Source organism: Bos taurus, chromosome 1, assembly GCF_002263795.3.
Source record: "Bos taurus isolate L1 Dominette 01449 registration number 42190680 breed Hereford chromosome 1, ARS-UCD2.0, whole genome shotgun sequence".
Classification (NCBI taxonomy): domain Eukaryota; kingdom Metazoa; phylum Chordata; class Mammalia; order Artiodactyla; family Bovidae; genus Bos; species Bos taurus.
This window is the reverse complement of record NC_037328.1, coordinates 145,960,871-145,978,021: the sequence shown is the minus strand read 5'-3', so window position 1 is coordinate 145,978,021 and position 17,151 is coordinate 145,960,871. Positions and strand designations below refer to the sequence as shown.

The window sequence follows — 17,151 nt, the reverse complement described above, 5'->3', positions numbered from 1 at the left end:
ACATCTGCCCCACTTGCGAGGTCAGAGCGTAGGCACAGCTCTGGAGAAGGCTCTGGGTGACCCCTGGGTTTACTTTACTGTTCAGAAGGCAGGCCTGAACAGGACAACAGAAGGGTGCAGTCCAACAAGAGGATGGGATGTGGCAGTGAGAGCTCTGCTATGCGGGTGCCATGGCAGAGGACTCAGGAACGACCTACGAGCAAATGCTTGGACCGGGGACCAAAGGGCAGGGGCGGGTGATGGCAAAAGAGCTGAGGGTCCCCTGGGGTGGGGGTGGGTCGGCTGGCCTCGAGGCCATCCTGCTCCTGTGGGGACTGGGTGGGACTGAATCCAGCTGGATTTCAAGGGAGGGCACACCCACCTGGGCTCCTTGATCTGTCCTGAGATGGGAGAGATGCCCCCAAGCCAAAGGCAGAGCCCCGGGGAAGGGGTGGTTCCCATGCCCCACCTCTGTATGATCTGAGAGCTGAGAACTATTTTATTTACAACACTGGAAATAGCACACTGGCTGTGTCCTAAACGAAGGACTGGAAGTTGCCCCACAGGGCAGCAGTGGCCACCGAGACCCTCAGTGTGGGGGCGCCCTGATCTCTGGGGCTTTCAGCCACAGATTTTCCAGCCACAGTGCGTCACCTCCGTCAGAAGAGGCCTCTGCTCAGGGGCTGCAGCCTGGTCCCCATGTGTTTGTTCAGCTCCTGGAGAACCTGCTTCTCCTTCTGGTACATCTGAAAGAAAGGGGTGGAAACCAGCTCTGGACTGGCCCAGAGGCCTGGCCTCCCCTGGCCCTGGGGCTCTCTCCCTGAGGCCCATGGCCTCCCACACAGCCTGAGGCGGGCAGCCCCAGGACAGAGGAGCTCCTGGTGTGAGCCTTGGAGCCAGCAGGGGCAGGGGGTGGGGGGCCGGGGCTGAGCTGGTGGTCTTGGGTATGAAGAGGAGGGGAGGGCCTATCTCTGGGTTAGAAGAAGGGGTCAGACTGGGTGACTTGCTTCAAAGCCTGGGAGTGGGTGTATGAGGACAGCCCCTCCTGGGGGGAAGGGTGGGCTGGTGGGAAACCGCCCTGGAGCGTCCCTGAGATGCTGCTGGAGCAGAGGGCAGCAGAGCGGAGGAGGGGGATGAGTGGGCTAGAGCAGGGTTAGGGGTGGGGGACAGAGCCAGGGTGTGGCCAGCGTGGACGCAGGAGCCTCGGAAGGCTGGGGAAGCCAACTGTACCAGGACCATTTTGTTAATTTTCAAAAAACATTTTTCTATGCAGTTCAGAGAGCCTGTTTGATTATGTACATAATTTGAGTTAATAAAACGCAATTATGGTTCTATACCAACACAGACCTTTATAAACTGAGTAAATACTGGTAGTCTTTGAGGAAACAAACCACCACATGATAGGTCTGGATCAGACACTCTAATGTCCTAAATCCTGTTTCCTACTGACAAATATCATCACAATAACTCAATGAAGAGTTTAACTTTAAGTCATTTTGGGATTTCATGAAATTCACAGCAGCATCTCTCCTCGGACTTTTCAATAGTGAATGAATAAAGGAGTTACGAGCACTTAGGGAGCCCAGTATTTAAAACAAACACCGTTTCTTTTATAAAGTGGGCCCTATCAATTCCTCATTTGGCTGCATTTCTCCATTTGGTTTTCACACTGGACAGCAGGGGGCAGGTCGCACAGCCTGGTTTCTGGAGCCTGGGCTGCAATGCGTGCCCGTGTGTGCCGCAGACAGGGCAGGGCTCCTACCTTCTGCCATTCGGCCTCCGTGCTGTGTGTGAAGCCCAGCAGGTGACAGAGCCCGTGGGTGGCAGTCACCTGTCAGAACAATTAAGAATTTGCCTCAGAGGGTGGTCAGGATCAAGCCATGAGCTGGGGTGGTGGTAGTAGCGGCGGTAGTGGAGGAGGAGGAGGAAAAAGTCAGCGAGGGCAAGTGGATGCCCAGTGGGAGGTGAGGAAGCCTCCTCTGGGCCCAGGCAGGGCTGCAGGCAGGTGGTGAGGTCACAGGGGTGGGTCTGGTTAGCAGGAGTAGGTCAGGCCCCTGTAGTGGGGTGTGAAGATCAGGATCTCCTCTGGGGTGGGGTTAGCTGTGGAGACATGGAAAACCAGGGCAGGGAAAGGGGAGGTACCCAGCGTTGCCATGTAGGCGGGTGCCAGCTGGCAGGAGAGTGGGTTGGCCTGGCCCAGTGCCAGGGAACTGAGGATCCTAGGAGTGCAGGCTGGCTCTCCACTGTGGGTAAGAGACTTCTCAGAAGGTGTTGGGCAGTGGAGTGTCCACAGGTGACCCCAGCCCAGAGCCCCCAGGGGCACACAGACGCTAGTCACGGAGATCCTGGAGTTGAGACCGGTGCTAAGCAGTGCTGTCTACGATGCGGTTCTTAACCACTTGCAGGGAGAAAGCACACCCTCCTCAGCAACCCTGACGCCTGAGCACAGGGAGTCTCGCTGGGAAGTTCCACTTCAAGTCTCGGAAGCACTAGGATTCCCCAATACTTTAGGGTGCGGACAAAGGGAGACACCTCCATTGAATCCATGGGGACACTGAAACACGACTGAGTCGGACACCGCTTTTCAGAACACTTCCGCCATCCTGCCATCCTTCATGGCATCAGGGGAGGAGACAGATCTGAAGGTGCTGGAGGCCGGAATCCCACCTGCTTCTAGCAGTTCAGTAAGAAGCTCCTTCAGCCTGTCTGAGCTGGCTAAATGGCAGCCAGCTCATCTCCAGAGGCAAAGCTAATAATCAGGCCACTCCCGGGGCTCCCTCCTCCCAGCATGCTTCCTGTCCCCTCCCCTCACCCAACACTGCCTCGGGGGCACAGACCCATACCCCAGGCTCTCCTCTCTGAGGTGTGGTGAGAGGGCACGGCCCCTGCCTGCGGGTTTCCGCCAGGAACCCTTGTCCTACACAAGGATTATGGTGTGGATGTCCATGTCACCTCCACAACCTCCTCTCATGGCCTGGATGAAGGACATGGGCCTCTGCTTTGCCCATAAGGATTTGTCATTTCAGCATCCCACTTACAGTCAGGATGTCATAGTAATCTTCATCTTCCTTGCACTGCTGGAAGATAAACTCCACGCCCAGGAAAATGTCTCCTAAATTATAGTCATCTGGAAAGTCGGGCTGGGGGATTTCACCTGCTTTCAGATTCTGAAAATGAGGAAACACACACTTGCAGAACATGACCTCAGAACACTAACTCGCCACAGGCCCACAGGTTTCTACCCTGAAAGACCCTGTGTTGCTACTTTCAAGGCAGACGAATCAGGACTGTGGCAGGGACACTACACACTGACTTAAGATGTTCCCACACTGTCAAAATAATTATTTCCATTTCTTTCATCCTTCCTAATGCACAACCACTCAGCTCCAAAACATCTATGGAGCTAAATCACCTCACTGATACAAGTTTACATTTCTGTTCTTCCCAGTTTTGATACTGATCACATGTTCCCACATAAAGACCAGTCCATTCAGCTGAGCGCTGTTCACACTAAGTCAGTCAAATATTTTTATTTCTTTTTATGGAAAATAAATGGACACTTTAATGTATTTTTATATTACACGTTGAACACTTAATTCTCTTTCCTTTTTCAATTTATTTCCTTAGGTGTGATCCTAGTGGATTAAACAGTTATCAAGACTTACTTCAGGTAAACTGCCAGACTGCTTTCCAAAAGGGCTGCCCCAATTTATGTGGCCACTAACAATGCAGGAAGTCTGGAATGAATCATTCACATAACATAGGTAATAACCTGATGCCTGTGTTAGTTGCTCAGTCGTGTCCAGCTCTTTTTGACCTCATGGACTGTAGCCTGCCAGGCTCCTCTGTCCATGGGATTCTCCAGGCAAGAATACTGGAGGGTTGCTGTACCTTCCCTCCTCCAGGGGATCTTCCCGACCCAGGGATGGAACCCTGGTCTCCTGCATAGCAGGCAGGATTTTTTTACCGTTTGAGCCACAGGGAAATCCTCATAACCTGATAGACAGCACATATTTGTTTAAAATATTTGCCCAAGTCTGTCCTTTTATTTTCAGAGTTATTCAAAATTTTCAACCCGTACATATCCATTATTGAATCACACTTAAAACTGCAGAAGCGCTTTCTCTTTAATTCACTGTTACGAGGAGGGCGGGGATCACCCTCCCTCCTTCAGCAATAAGCTCTGATCAGTAGCGACGGTCACATTTTACTCTCTACTTCCGTGTGTATTTGAAATTTTCGGAGCAACACTGACAATCCTGTCTGTGGTGTAATTAACGGAATTCACAGCGGAAGGTAGGCCGGACGAGAACAGGAGGGCAGCCTTTACCTCGTGAAACGGGAAGGACAGCACGTCGGTCGGGGTGTCTTGCTCTCGGTAGATCCTGTTCATCTGCTGAATCTTCCGGTTGTCGACGCAGACAACCCCCAGGTCGAAGGCCCGCACGCCCAGGGCCCCGCGCACCGCCTGCAGCCTCTGGCGCAGTAGCGCGCGCCGCAGGGGCACCGCCCGCTGCAGATTGCGCAGCGCCAGGCTCATCTCGACTTCGGGCCGATGAATCGTAAAGCCCTCGGAAGTTCTGTAGCAACGCACGCGCACGCACGGACACGTCACCCCGTTCGGTGGAATTCGTTGAAAACTGTCATGGAACGTGCGCTTTACCGAGAGGAAGACGCAGCACGGGGGGCCTGGACAGACGGTGGAGTGCGACGCTCCGGACGGCCGGTGACACACACTAGAAAACGGGCGAGAGGGGAGGGCCCAGCGGTGTAAGGGTGCACGGCAGGCCCAGCGCGCGCCGCCCCATTTTGGGGAAGAGGCGCTTACTGAGCAGAAGCGGGCGGACGGGGGTGTGGACGCCGCGCCCCGGAAGCCGCTCCGCCACCGCCCGGCCGGAGAGCGGAACCCGCGCGCGGCCGGGCCCGGGCGGTGCTGGGCGGCGCGGGACCGACCGGAAGTGGGTCCGCGGTGTTTTGTGTTCGCGGGCCGCGGGCAGCACTGGCCTAGGCGGCCACGGGCCCTGCGTGCCTCTCTAGCCCGAAGGACGGTGGGCGGCCGTGTCCCTGAGCTAGACGGTGAGCACGGCGCGAGGCCCTGGAGGGCGGAGGCCGCCCTCTTCGCCGCCGCCGCGGCCGTGTTGCTAATCGAGCGGGGCTGGGGGAACACGGAGGGCGCGCGGCCAGGGGCGCGGGGATGGGACATGGCGGGTCCTGGGGCGCAGGGAGGGGGAGGCACACGGCCGGCAGGACTCGGGGGGTGGGTGCGCGGCGGGCCCCGAGCCCACCCATTGGTCCGCCCGAGATTTGGGTTGCGCTGCACCCGCGATCTGGCGGGGCTGCCTGTCTTTCAAGAGCACTGTGTACTTCGAGCTAGATCCTGGGGGTAGTCGCCACTGTGTTAAAACGCAAATTATTTCCTTGTTTGGAAAAAGTATTTGGTGCCCTGGTTACTGGGAGAAAAAATTAGATGGGAGGAAACATTGAAAACACTAACTTTTTAGCAGTGTTACATTTTAAGTCTCTGGCTGTGGAGATTGAAAGACGTCAGAAACTCCTGTCTTGGAAAGTGCAACTGGCATATACTTTCTTATTGCTATTTTAGGTTTTCCATAAATTTACCAATTCAGTAAGATGTTTTAATTTTTTTTTTTTTTAAGTCTTAAAGGATCATGCTTTAAACCCCCATAAGTGAAGTAAAGTCGCTCAGTCGTGTCCAACTCCATGAACTGTAGTCTACCAGGCTCCTCCCATGGGATTTTCCAGGCAAGAGTACTGGAGTGGGTTGCCATTTCCTTCTCCAGAGGATCTCCCTCACCCAGGGGTCGAACCCTGGTCTCCCACGTTGTAGGCAGACGCTTAACTGTCTGAGCCAAACCCCCGTAACAAAGTAATTGATTTGTACCGTCTTCTACTCTGCACTCCCTCCAATAAGGCAGGGTACCACCATTTGTCTCTCAGAAAATAAGAATTAGTCCTTTGCTTTGCCTGGCGTGTGATTAAAAATTCTAATTTGGTGCCTTCCAGCACCGCATAGTTGTGATTGTCTGAATTTTTGTTTTTCAGCTTATTGTGGAGATAGGGGGGAGCTCCCTAGTTGAACAGACCATTTGAGGAAGAGGACTACTTTTCTACACGTAGTATTTATTGCCTTCTAGTAACTGGCTCAGAAGATGAATCCAACTAATCCTTTCGGTGGGCAGCAGACTGGTGTTTTTCCAACATCTTCCAGTAGTTCCACAGGAACATTTCAAGCTAAGCCACAATTTCGGTTTGGTGAGCCCTCTCTTTTTGGACAAAGCAATACGTTATCTGGGAAAAGCTCAGGATTTTCACAGGTGTCCAGTTTTCCATCATCTTCTGGACAAAGTCATTCTTCAGTGCAAGCATTAGGATTCTCTCAAACCACAAATGTTGGGCTCTTTTCTGGACTTGAACACAGTCCAGCCTTTGTGGCTGCCTCTGGGCCTTCGAGTTCACGTGTGCCTGGAAATCCTGGATTCAGTTTTAAGTCCCCCAACCTTGGAGCATTCCCAAGTACTTCTACTTTTGCCCCAGAAACTGGAGAAAAAGCAAGCTCTCTCTTTGGGAAAACAGAATTTGGCTTTAAACCTCTGGAAAATTCAGTGTTCAGACCAATATTGGGGGCTGAATCTGAGCCAGAGAAAACTAAGAGCCAAGTTACTTCTGGATTTTTTACATTTTCCAACCCAATCAGTAGTGGACCTGGGGGACTGGCCCCATTTCCTTTTTCTCAGGTGACAAGTAGTTCAGCCACCAATTCAAATTTTACCTTTTCAAAACCAGGCAACAATAATTCATCATCTGCCTTTACCCCTGCTTTGCCAAATCAGAATGTGGAGGAAGAGAAAAGAGGCCCCAAATCACTGTTTGGAACTTCTAGTAGTACCTTCACCGCCTTCCCCATGTCTTCAGGATCCTTGGGTGAACCCTTCCCAGTTGGCAAAACAGGTGTCAGACAAGGATGTGAAGAAGCTGTTTCCCCAATGGAGCCACTTCCCAGCCTCATGAAAGGACTGAAAAGAAAGGAGGACCAGGATCGGTCCCCAAGGAGGCATGGTCACGATGCAGCTGAAGACTTGGACCCTCTGTCAAGGGGTGATCATCCTCCAGATAAACGACCTGTTCGGTTGAATCGACCCCGAGGAGGCACTTTGTTTGGGCGGACAATACAGGATGTCTTCAAAAGCAATAAAGAAGTGGGTCGTCTGGGCAGCAAGGAATCTAAAAAGGAAACTGGCTGTGTCGAGTCTGGGGAAAATGACCACTTGGTCATCCCAGGAGGCAGTCAGTCTGTCCCGGTGCCTTCCCGGCTTCCAGGTGTGAATAAAGAGGAAGAAACTGAAAGCAGAGATAAAAAAGAAGGTACGTTCTAGAAAGTACAAAATACAGTCTATCCTGCTGGCAGGTTCTTGGTAAATTTCCCCGAGTGTTAGCTTAAATCTCCTAGTTAACCCCCTGCAAACATTAGGGATCCTAATATATAGGATCCTGGAGCAGGTCTCAACAGCCATAAAAATTTTCTTTGCTCTTTGCTAGTTGATGCCCTAGTAATTGGAAAACTTTGCATCTGATACATTTTTCTGACTGTTCACTGATCCCCTAGATTCTCTAAGAGGAACTCCTGGCCGTCAGAGTAAGAGGAGTGAGAGCACAGACAGTCTTGGGGGCTTGTCTCCTGCTGAAGTCACAGCGATCCAGTGCAAGAACATCCCTGACTATCTCAATAACAGAACCACGCTGGAGAACCACTTTGGCAAAATTGCTAAAGTGCAGCGCATATATACCAGGCGCAGCAAAAAGCTTGCAGTGGTGTATTTTTTTGATCATGTGAGTACTCCAACAATGTAGTTCATGTGCGTGAGAAAAAAAAATAGGCTTTAAAGTGGCAAAGGTAGAGTGAACTTTGTCACTTTAAAACTTAATTTTAAAAATCTATCAGTTACTTGTTAGAATTTAGAAAAGTACTCTAATGTCTTAATTTGGAGAAACTGGAATAGCACTATTTTTATCATAAATTAGATTTATTTGTGAAAAACTTGCGGTTCCAACTGAATGCAGTGTTCTAGAAATTTTAGGTGAGTGATTCCCATGAAGTCAGATTTTTCTGAAACATGTGGGAATGTCTTATAACCACACAGCATTTTTTCAAAATTGTTTTCTTGTTTTGTTTTTGACTTTATTTTATTTGCTGATAATACATGATCTGGAAAAGGCGATGGCACCCCACTCCAGTACTCTTGCCTGGAAAATCCCATGGACGGAGGAGCCTGGTGGGCTGCAGTCCATGCGGTCGCAAAGAGTCGGACACGACTGAGTGACTTCACTTTGACTTTTCACTTTTATGCATTGGAGAAGGAAATGACAGCCCACTCCAGTGTTCTTGCCTGGAGAATCCCAGGAACGGGGGAGCCTGGTGGGCTGCCAGGGGGTCTATGGGGTCACACAGAGTCGGACACGACTGAAGCGACTTAGCAGCAGCTGTACGTGATCACCATAAACATTCAGAACAGTACAGGAAAGGTAGAATCTTGTAATCCCATCTTCCAGAGAGCACCGCTGTTAATTGTGCCTATGCCTCGACTTTAATATGTGTTTAGGTACATACACGCATAACGTATTGGTTGTAGGGTATATGCTTACATGAGCTGCTCACAGTATGTAGCTTTATATCTTTTGTTATTTTCTTCTGAATATTCTTGGGAAAATTATATTCTGTAGATATTTAGAAAGCATGTTTTCATTCTTTTTTAAATGATGGAGGTGTTACCTGTCAACATAGAGGAAAAACCCAGGAAGTCCTATGGCAGGAGACACAAAATCAGCCCTAGTTCTATCCTCTAAGATACCACCCATGAATATTTTGGATAACGTCTTTGTAAATATATAGTCACATTGTTTTTACAGAAATAACATTGCACTACATACCCTGTTTGGTAACCTCTTATGTGGTCATTTTTAGTAGCTTCTGAAATCAGCGAACAGTCTAGATTAGAATGAGGTCGTTAAGAGCTACATGACGTTCTATCCTATTTACCTACTTGGCCAACTTTCTGTTTGTGGACATTTCTGTGCATTTATTTTTGATTATATCCTTTGTTTAAGTTCCTGAGAGTAGAAGTTCTGTGCCCAGATATGCACAGTTTTAGGGCTTTTGCTGTTTATTCCTTTCTACTGATTTTTTTTTCAATTCAGCAGCATTAATTACACTCACAAATGTTGTACAACCATCACATTATCTAGTTCCAGAACTTTCTAATCCTCCCAAACAGAAGCTCTGTAACCACTAAGCAATAACTCCTTATTCCTTCCTTCCTCCAGCCCTTGGTGACCTCACATCTACTTTCTAGCTCTATGAATTCATCTGTCCTAGGTATTTCATATAAGTGGAATCGTACGATATTTATCCTCTTGTGTCTGGCTTATTTCAGTTAGCATAATGTCTTCAGGGTTCATTCGTGTGGTTGTATTTCTTTCCTTTATTCCATATATGGTTGTCCCACCTTTCATTTATCTGTCCCCCTGTCCACGGACCATTTGGGTCTTGTGAATAATGCTGCCGTGAAGCCAGCGCAGGTCTCTATTCAGGACCCTGCCTTCACTCCTGTTGGATGTGTACTTGGGAGTGGAATTGACAGGTCATACAGCAGCCCTCATTTTTTTAAGATTATTTCTGTCTGTTGCAATGTCCTTTTTCTTCTAGCTGAAGCTTAAAAAATATTTGTATAGAAAATATATAAATTGTCATTGTAAGCAGTTCATTGATCTGTAGAAAGTTGAGGTCCACTCATCATCCCTTTCTCTCCAATTAGAGCCAGCACAATTATCTAGTGTGGTGTATGTTTTCCTAGACATTTGCATAGGTATATTTATAGATGTGCTAACATACAGTTGGTTTTGTGTATGTATGTTTTATGATAAATTGTACCCCGTGTGTGTCAGTCTACAGGTTTCCTTTGTGTTTAAGTGTTACTTGGCCATCTTTCCATTGTTCTTCAGAAAATCATATGGTGAGAATTATCAAACGCCAATAGGGCCAAGTTTATGGATTCTGTCACAGTAGAGTCATTAATTTCGATAAGGAGAAGCGCAGATACATGCTATAAGACAGGTAAGGGAGATGAAGACCGTGGCTGCCATGGCCGGAGGCAGGCGATGTGGTCAGAACACATAGCTGTAGAGGTGTAACTCTGTTGAACAGAATTCCACTAATGCACGTGCAGGCTTGATCTCATTTCCTTGGTCTCCTGATGCCATCATTCTTTGTGTTGTGGACTGTTTTCCAGGCATCTGCAGCCCTGGCCAGGAAGAAAGGGAAAGATTTGCATAAAGATATGACCATCTTCTGGCACAAGAAAAAATTAAGTGAGTTTTCAGTTGTTCTCTGCACAGTCTCTCCTGCTTTGTGCAAGGCCTTGGAGTGCTGAGTGTGAGCCTGATCCCCAGTGTGGGGTGAAGTGGGGGTGGGGCTGTCTTACTTTCTTGGGCTCCTTCCTAACAACATACTGCCACAATTATAACTTTCCCAAGAGGAAGCCCCCAAGTTGAGTGACTTGTGGTGTCATTAACTCTGTCCCGACTTTTGCGTCCTCAGGTCCCAACAAGAAGCCCTTCTCCCTCAAGGAGAAGCAGCCAGGGGATGGGGAAGCTGGCCCGGGCACCGAGGACCCGCCCTTTCAGCACTCCCCGCTCGGCAAGCCTGGGGTGAGGACTGCGACTGGTGGCCTCCTGAGTAAAAGGTGTGGCTGGTCCTTCCAGATGCCACTGTTCTAATAGGGCAAGTGGGTTCTTGGGCTTCTCCTGTCACTGACCTCGAGGGACTTCGTAGCTGTCGTGAGATAGCGTGGAAGGGAAGCGGGTGATCGCTGACACCTGGATGGGGGCTGAGGGATGCGGAGAGGACCTGGGGGGCGGGGGCGGGGGCTGCCCTGGGCCCCCCTCTCCCTCAGCCTTGCGGCCCGCGCAGTTGCTGTCATGCCATCTGTGTGATGTATATGTGTACAGACAATCGCTTTTCTCCTTAAGATGTATAATTGGCTGCACACCATGTTCCTAATCGCCACTGGCAGCCATGGCTGTAACTGCACAGCCCTGTGCAGAGTCTCAGGCCCGATCTAGCACAGTGTGCACTTCAGAGACCTCCGCGTCTGTGTGTGGAACCTGCGTTCCCAAAGGCTCCTCCCTCCTTCCCCTTGGCTTGGAGACTCCTGTGTGGCCTCCGCTTCCCGTTTCACAGCAGGCCAGCTTCTGTTTAATCCTGCTTCCCATATTTTGGCCAGTGGATAGTTTTCCTCACATTTTGCAGTTAACAGTATAACTGTTGCTGATTTGCTTTTGTTTTTTTCCTCTTTTTACATCCTCTTTGACATTCAAATTCCCAGAATGTTGAAAACCAGCTAGAAAATGAGGAAGCTCACAGAATGCCCTGTTCTTTTCAGTACGTCCTTCTACTGAAGGGAAGCTGTGTTTGAAAACACGCAGGCCTGGTATTTCCTCACGGTGTTGGAGTGCTTTTATCTCACTCTTAGTTTCATGTCTCTGAGATAGAAATCTACAAGTAATTCATTTCAGGGTTTCCCTGATAGCTCAGTCAGTAAAGAATCCCACCTGCAATGCAGGAGACCCCAGTTTGATTCCTGATCAGGAAGATCTGCGGGAGAAGGGATAGGCTACCCATTCCAGTATTCTTGGGCTTTCCTTGTGGCTCAGCTGGTAAAGAATCCGTGTGTGATGAGGAAGACCTGGGTTCGATCCCTGGGTTAGGAAAATGCCCTGAAGAAGGGAAAGGCTACCCACTCCAGCATGCTGGCCTAGAGAATTCCATGGATTGTATAGTGGTTTAAAGAGGAGAACCTGTGAGTGATGTGAGCCTTCATGCTCATCACTGGTGGTGTTGCGGCCGCCTCCCCTCTGTGCCGGCTGCTGTCCAACTTTGGAGGAGCTGGGTGTCCAGGACAATAAAAGAAGTGTTTGGATGTGGAAAAAATCCAGACACCTGATGGATACACAGCTCTTAGCATGTGGTCTTTCTTCTAGTTCTCCTGTGAAGAAGCCAAGTCTTCTGAAGGCCCATCAGTTTGAGGAAGACCCTTTTGATGAGAGCTCCGAGGGCTCTGAGGGTCTCGGGCCATGTGTGTCATCCCTCAGTCCCCTGATAGGTACCGTGGCTGAGACGTCTGAGGAGAAGTACCGCCTGCTTGACCAGAGGGACAGGGTCATGCGGCAAGGTAAGGGGCTGGGCTCGGCAGAGGCGGTCTTCTCGGGAGCCGTGAGGGAAGGGGTGACGCTGGTCTGGGGGGCTCCACTGCTGCTGGGCCGTGGGGCCTGCGCTCTGTGCCCGTGATCCCTGTTGCTTTCTGGTCTGCTGAGGCCGTGAGTGCAGACATGGACTCGGTGCGGTGTGTTTGTAATCTTATTTTTGGAAGAAAGCCAACACCATTGATACATGCAGGATTAAATAAAGGGCAATTTTTTAGACCTTGAGAAAGCACACATTAAAGATCAAAACTTTCCATTTAACAGAAATCACCACAAATAAAACTACAAAAGATGTCACAGGGGAAAAGTCTGTAACTCACGACAGACAAGGGGCGGATTCCCAGGTACAGAAAGTCCTGTAGAGCCAATAAGAAAAAGAACAACTCCAGTAGAAAAATGAGTAGGGTCTGAGAGGTTCGGAAAAGGAAGTGTCAAGAGTTGACACTTGGGAATTCCCTCGTGGTCCAGTGATTAGGATTCAGCTTTGGCTTTGGATTATATCCCTGGTCAAGGAACTAAGATCCTGCAAGCCGCGCAGCATGGCCAAAAAGGAAAAAAAAGTTACCTCTTAAACATGTGGATGGAAAGTGGAAAGATCCAGCTGCTGTCTGCCCGTCACGTGGCAGCGAGAGATGGAGAGGTCTCATACCGCCCATCCCTGGGCAGGCTGCTCAGAGGAGCGAGTCGGCAGTGTCTCCAGGCCCAGGGGGACAGTGCTCTTGACCCTGCATTCCACACCCAGGAGTGTGACTTACAGACTGCCCGACACGTGTGTCATGTTTACAAGGTTTTTTGTGATAACAAAGATTGGAAAGTGACTGTCCACACGGTGGGATTCTAAACAGCCTGAAAGGAGACTGGGGTTTCTTAATGGAAAAATGATCAATGTTTATTGTGAAGCGGAAGAAGCAAGGTGTGGGAAGTACAGAAAGGGGAGTGTGTGTGTCCATATACGTGTGAGTGTACTTGGCCTGTGTGTTAAAGTCATGGAGGTGAGGCAGGATCACTCACATAGCTAGCTGGTCACGAAGCAGGGAGCACGGTCGTGGGGTCCCGTCTGGGATGTTGTACCTTTGGAATGTTAAACCATGTGAATGGATTTAAAGCCTATTCAAAAATCAGATCTCCTGTTAACACTAAAAGCTATGTACAGTGACCAGAAATAAAACAGCACACGTGCTCTTCTTTGCAGAGTTTTTTTCAGAATTAAATTTTACCTGCAGGATTTTGTAGAAGCTGGAGAAGGCAATGGCACCCCACTCCTGATCTCTTGCCTGGAAAATCCCATGGACAGAGGAGCCTGGAAGGCTGCAGTCCATGGGGTCGCTGAGGGTCGGACACGACTTTATGACTTCCCTTTCACTTTTCACTTTCATGCATTGGAGAAGGCAATGGCAACCCACTCCAGTGTTCTTGCCTGGAGAATCCCAGGGGCGGGGGAGCCTGGTGGGCTGCTGTCTATGGGGTCGCACAGAGTCGGACACGACTGAAGTGATTTAGGAGCAGCAGCAGTACAGGAATAAACACGTGTTTTCCTTAACACAGTAATAAAAGCTGCTACCATAGGTTATGTCATTGACATGTGATTTTTGTATTCCTAAAAGAATCATTAATAGATATTGGAATTTTTAAAAGTAAAATAAGATGTGAATGTTTTGAATTGTGAGGTTGTTGCATTTCACTTCATTTAATAGATACTTTGGTAACTGTGTAGTTCTGTGGGTAAGAGTCATCTATTCAGGTCAGGATCCAGCTGACTTCCATTAATGTGATTCCTGTTAAAAACATGATGAAATACTGAGAGTTCTGGAATACTGGCATATTTTGAATATTTCTTTTAAGAGGTCGATCCTTCGACCAAACATTGCAGCATGATTGTGTATCATTCAGGTCGTTGTAGGAGCCATAAAGGCCCGCGTGTGGGCCCCTCCCCGCCACCACCTGCTATGCCCTGAAGATCTGTGACTGTTGGACACCCACCCGCAGAGAGGAGAAGGCCTGGAGGGTTTTCATGGGTCTTGATGGCTTGTCACTTGGTGTGATAGGCAGTGCTTTCCTTTTTCTGAGGCCCAGTAGTGTTTTTTAGATTTTTTCCCTTTGTAAAAGAAAGGAAAATAATTTTTATTTTTATTTCTCCTTTTGTCATTGTGAAAATGCACTTCTCTGGCTTCCCAGTAACTGTGGTACATTTTTACTTTTTACCTGATTCTGTTTAGCTCGGGTGAAAAGGACCGACCTGGACAAAGCAAGAACTTTTGTTGGGACGTGCCTGGATATGTGTCCTGAGAAGGAACGGTACATGCGGGAGACCCGGAGCCAGCTGAGTGTGTTTGAAGTGGTCCCAGGCACTGACCAGGTAGAGCCTCGCATCCCCGTGGGGTTGCTCTCCAGGCTGCTGTCCGTGTTTAATCACTGGGGCGGAGGGGGGTGTGCTGGGGAGGGAAGGCTGGTTTCATGATTTCTATACTATTTGATTTGGGGGTTGCTTTGCTAGAATGTGGTGGGGATATGCTATTAACAATCATGTTTATTCCATTATTTGTATCATGAGGTATGTATGAAGCAGTCTTATGTAAGGTGACTGGACCACGTGGTTCCCTAAGTTATGGAAATACATACAAATCTGTGTTTCACAAATTAAACAAACTTTCCCTTTCTTTTTGCTTTTCACAGTTTTATTCCTTTTTTATGTCTATGTTTTGTGTGTTGGAGGTTATGCTCTAGGTATTTTATATGAATCTTTTTCACTTAAAATTATGTCATGAGCATTTTCTTTTGTATAGTAAACTCTTTCTAAGCATTTAAAACTTTACATATAGGCACACCACTTGATTATGTAACTCTTTCAGAACTCCCTTTCTGCAATCATAGGCTGTTTCTGATTTTCCACTGTTACCAACTCTGTTGGCATGCTGTGTCAATGGTTCTAAGGTTTTCAGCTTCCTTCTCTCTGATAGATTCCAGGAATGAAGGGCTGTGCCAGAGGTGTGACTTTTCCTAAGGTTCCTGAACATGAGTAGATGCATGTCCCAAGTTGTTTCCCCAGAAGTCTGCACCATCTTACATTCATTTTCTCTCCGTTAATTTTCCTTCGGGTTTCTCCTTTACTGGCTGGGGGTTTTACGGCTGCCTTCACCTGTCAGCAAGGTGGCAGTTGTCAAGGCAGGTGCCCAGGGCGGGGACTTGTGGCTTTTCTGCTCCACCGTCAGCCGCAGGTCTCCAGCCTCTTCTTGCAGCTCTGGGCTCTGGAGGGCCTTCCCCAGACCCTGCTGCTACTCTTCCTGCCTCCTCACTGCCAGCTCCGTTTCTGGTCCGTGTAGACAATCTGGTATATGAGCATGGCTGAGACCTTTTAAAACCTTTATCAAGTCCTTCATCTGTCACACCCCAGCAGGTGGGTCTTCACTTAAATTTCTCTGCATTTTGATGTGGTAGCCTGTTTACTCCTTGTCGTGTTTGCCAAAAACAAGTTGCTTTATTTTGCCTTTTAATTTTAATTGTTACCTTCAAATAGAAATTTTGTGTTCTAAAATTGTATTCTGAAGTATTGACCTTACTTGCGTGTGTGTGTGTGTGTGTGTGTGTGTGTGTGTGGTCTTCCCCACTTTGGGGTACAGCAGCGGGGAGGCTGGCCTGGCACCTGCCCCCCAGCTGCTCGTCCCTACTCCCCACTCTCAGGTGGACCACGCGGCCGCTGTGAAGGAGTACAGCCGCTCCTCAGCCGACCAGGAGGAGCCCCTGCCACACGAGCTGCGTCCCTCGGGGGTGCTCAGCAGGACCATGGACTATCTGGTGACCCAGATCATGGACCAGACGGAGGGCGGCCTGCGGGACTGGTACGACTTCCTGTGGAACCGCACGCGGGGCATACGGAAGGTATCAGCCACTTCCGACAAGGAAGCTAGAAAAACTAGAAAGCACACGTGAAGTCGAGTGAAAATGAGAGTTCTTGTCATTTTACTCAGTTACATTTCATCTGTAACAAAAAAAAATACACTGTTCCTTTAAAATCATTACGAAGTCCTGTTAAAATGTGCTTCATGCTTGTTTCAAATTGAAGTCTGAGAAATTCAGATAATCATGATTTTTCTAGTAGTTGATTCTTACGTTTGGATGTGTTGAGACCTGTGTGTACGTAAGATGCGTGCATGCACACGTGTGTGACGCGTGTGTAATTATTCCACCTCACTTGTGTCCAGGACATCACGCAGCAGCACTTGTGTGACCCGCTGACGGTGTCTCTGATTGAGAAGTGCACCCGGTTTCACATCCACTGTGCTCACTTCATGTGTGAAGAGCCCATGTCCTCATTTGATGCCAAGATCAACAATGAGAACATGACCAAGTGCCTCCAGAGTCTGAAGGAGATGTACCAGGACCTGAGGAACAAGGGCGTGTTCTGTGCCAGTGAGGCGGAGTTCCAAGGCTACAACGTCCTGCTCAATCTCAACAAGGGGGACATCCTAAGGTGAGCTTTCCAACTCGGAAGTCAGCCTAAGCCGTAGGGAAAGGCAGGCTGTAACCAGGAAGAGAGCTTTCAGGATTGGTGGCGGCGGTACTGAGGACGCACTAGTGTCGGTGTTAGTGAGAAAGCTGGGCTCAGCGTGCGGCCCCTGGAGCTGAGCTACCGAGGGAGAGGCTGGGGCTGCCCACGAGCACCTGAGCATCCTGAGTGGGCCCCAGATACTTCCTGAGGACCAGTTCTCGTCAGCTAGAGAGGATGCACTCAGCGAGTGGGTCCCTTATCAGAGTAGTACACACGTGCACTCAAACCTCTTCAAAGATCTTAGCTGCAGGAGAGGGAAAAATGGTGTGAAACAGAAGTGCTAAGGGTGGGATATCAAGAAAGAATTTTAAACCTTGCACACCTGTAGACATGAAATGATACATCTGTAG

At 49.1% G+C, this 17,151-nt stretch overlaps 2 protein-coding genes across 5 annotated transcripts in view; one reads left to right on the top strand and one right to left on the bottom strand.

Annotated features, from left to right (window-relative positions):
- Nucleotides 1–460: 460 nt before the first annotated feature.
- On the bottom strand, nt 461–4,808 carry YBEY (ybeY metalloendoribonuclease). 2 transcript variants are annotated; one of them, NM_001077120.1, is given in 4 exon segments: nt 461–725; nt 1,742–1,810; nt 3,018–3,146; nt 4,310–4,723. In NM_001077120.1, coding segments are annotated over 4 exon segments (495 nt in total). In that variant the 5' UTR covers nt 4,520–4,723; the 3' UTR covers nt 461–638.
- MCM3AP (minichromosome maintenance complex component 3 associated protein) overlaps nt 4,590–17,151 on the top strand; it is a 42,196-nt gene continuing 29,634 nt past the window's right edge. The window contains exons 1-9 of one of the 3 annotated variants that reach the window (XM_005202085.5): nt 4,590–4,705; nt 6,043–7,362; nt 7,604–7,827; nt 10,284–10,362; nt 10,592–10,736; nt 12,034–12,224; nt 14,472–14,611; nt 15,934–16,131; nt 16,455–16,723. In XM_005202085.5, the coding sequence (XP_005202142.1) occupies nt 6,150–7,362; nt 7,604–7,827; nt 10,284–10,362; nt 10,592–10,736; nt 12,034–12,224; nt 14,472–14,611; nt 15,934–16,131; nt 16,455–16,723 (2,459 nt within the window). In that variant the 5' untranslated portion in view covers nt 4,590–4,705; nt 6,043–6,149. Of the gene's footprint in view, nt 4,706–4,947; nt 5,056–6,042; nt 7,363–7,603; nt 7,828–10,283; nt 10,363–10,591; nt 10,737–12,033; nt 12,225–14,471; nt 14,612–15,933; nt 16,132–16,454; nt 16,724–17,151 lie in introns of those variants that run through there. The other 2 variants (XM_005202084.4, NM_001192803.2) reach the window with 2 other exon arrangements.